Raw genomic sequence first — 2500 nt, 5'->3', positions numbered from 1 at the left:
TATATCCACATAACATATATATATATACATATAACCAAATTTAAATAACAAGTTACATATAGATAATAGATATACATTTATTATACTAAACATATATATATACACAACCTACATATATATATACACTTACAGTATACCATATAATGCTTATATAGTTACTATATATATATATATACTATAAATATATATATATATAAATTATATATATACACCTCATATACACCTATAGATATGAATATACATATATATATATATATGCATACATATTTTATATAATATTAACATATATATAATTAACACATTAATATACATATAAAAATTGTATATATAAATGCATAATTTATATATAAATGCATGCATTTATATATACATATATATATATACATATATATACACACATTTATATATATATACTAAATACATACAAATCACACACAAATCTATATATATAAATGTATATAAAATATATATATATATATATATATGGTTCTTTAATATATATATAATATATATATATTATATATATATTTATATATATATTTTTGTGTATATAATATATATATATGTATATATATTTTATATATAGATATATATATATATATGGTATTATATACTGTATATATATTATATGTATATTTAATGTATATTTAAGTCTATGCATATTGTTAGGCATATATTTGTGATATATATATATCATATATAAATATATTATATATATATATATATGGAGATTTATATATATACATTCTATATATATAATATATATATATACATATATATACATATAGTTACATATATATAAAATATATATATATTAAGATTATAATACAATATACATATATTTATATATACATATACATATACATATATACCATACATATACATATACATACCAGCATATATATATAGCCATTAATATATTATAACTTATATGCATACTTATATATATACATACATATATACATACTTATACTTACTTATACATATACATAATATATTATATATACATTATACATATACTTACTATATATATACATATACATATAATATTACATATTCACAATACATATATATATATATACATATACATACATATATATATATATACAATATATATTATACATATACATATATATATATATATATTCATATATACATATATATATATATATATATTATATTAATATAATATATATTATATACTTATAAATATATATATATATGTATATATACACATTATATACATATCCAGAACATACAATATATATATTTTATATATATATTACATACATTATAAATACATATCTATATATATATGATATATATATACTGTATATATGAACTTATATAGTAAATCATATATATATATATATATATATATATATATATCTATATATATATGTAAATATATGTTATGTATATATAATATATATATATATAAATATATATAAAATATATATATATATATATATATATATGTATTTATATATTGGCATATATATATGTATCTGTATATAATATATATATGTAATATATATATAATACTATATAATATATATATATATATATATATAATATATATATATATATATATATGTAATCATATATATATATATAATATATATATATATATATATTATATATATATATATATGTATTTATATATGCCATATATATGTATACATATATGTGTTTCTATATATAAATTACATATATACATATATATTATATATATATATATATATCTATATATATATAGTATAATATATAAATATATATAATAAATTTATATATAAATACATATATACATATATATATATATATATATATATATATATATATATATAAATATAATAAAAATATAATTTTTTATATATAAATGTATATATATATAACTTGAAAGAACATGATATTTTAGCTAAAACATTATAACCTTTGGAAACATCCATGCTCAGATAAAGTGTAATAGCTCACTCACTTTATGAGAACAATATCTCCAACTTTGCACTGCTTGTCTGGGTCATGGGCGTAGAAGTTGGTGTGCTTCGCAAAATACTGAAATCGTAAATATTGTAAAAAACATAAATTCTAGTGTCCATTTTTACATACATCATTTGAGTTCATTTGGGTAATAATTAAGTCCATATGGTGATAAAAGGCATTCAAATATTATGTAAAAGAAGAAAAGGAAAATGGATTAAGTCTTGAATTACTGTTAACATTTTTGTCAAGCTTGAACTTCTATCATATCTGTGGATGTGTAGCAGTAGTAGTAGGAATAATAATAATAATAGTAATAGTAATAGTAATAATAATAATAATTATAGCAATGATAACAATTACAACAACAATAATAATAATAATAAAATAAGTCAGTAGGATGATGATGGAGAAGAAAAGGAAAGGTCTTCTACAAAACTTTCACTCCATGTCTTTGATACATAAATATAGGCAAATATTCAGCAGACTACTTTGGTGACATTTATACAAAACTTTTTCT

At 15.2% G+C, this 2500-nt stretch overlaps 1 protein-coding gene across 1 annotated transcript in view; it reads right to left on the bottom strand.

The window, feature by feature from the left end:
• mRpS17 (mitochondrial ribosomal protein S17) overlaps nt 1-2500 on the bottom strand; it is an 8007-nt gene that overhangs the window by 4213 nt on the left and 1294 nt on the right. The window contains exon 2 of the mRNA XM_043036875.2: nt 1979-2055. Coding sequence (XP_042892809.1) covers nt 1979-2055 — 77 coding nt within the window. The remainder of the gene's footprint in view (nt 1-1978; nt 2056-2500) is intronic.

This window comes from Penaeus japonicus, unplaced genomic scaffold, assembly GCF_977035675.1.
Source record: "Penaeus japonicus unplaced genomic scaffold, GWHDUDI00000001_assembly GWHDUDI00000011, whole genome shotgun sequence".
NCBI classification, from domain to species: domain Eukaryota; kingdom Metazoa; phylum Arthropoda; class Malacostraca; order Decapoda; family Penaeidae; genus Penaeus; species Penaeus japonicus.
Note: the sequence above shows the minus strand (reverse complement) of the source record. Positions and strands in the feature narration are given on the sequence as shown.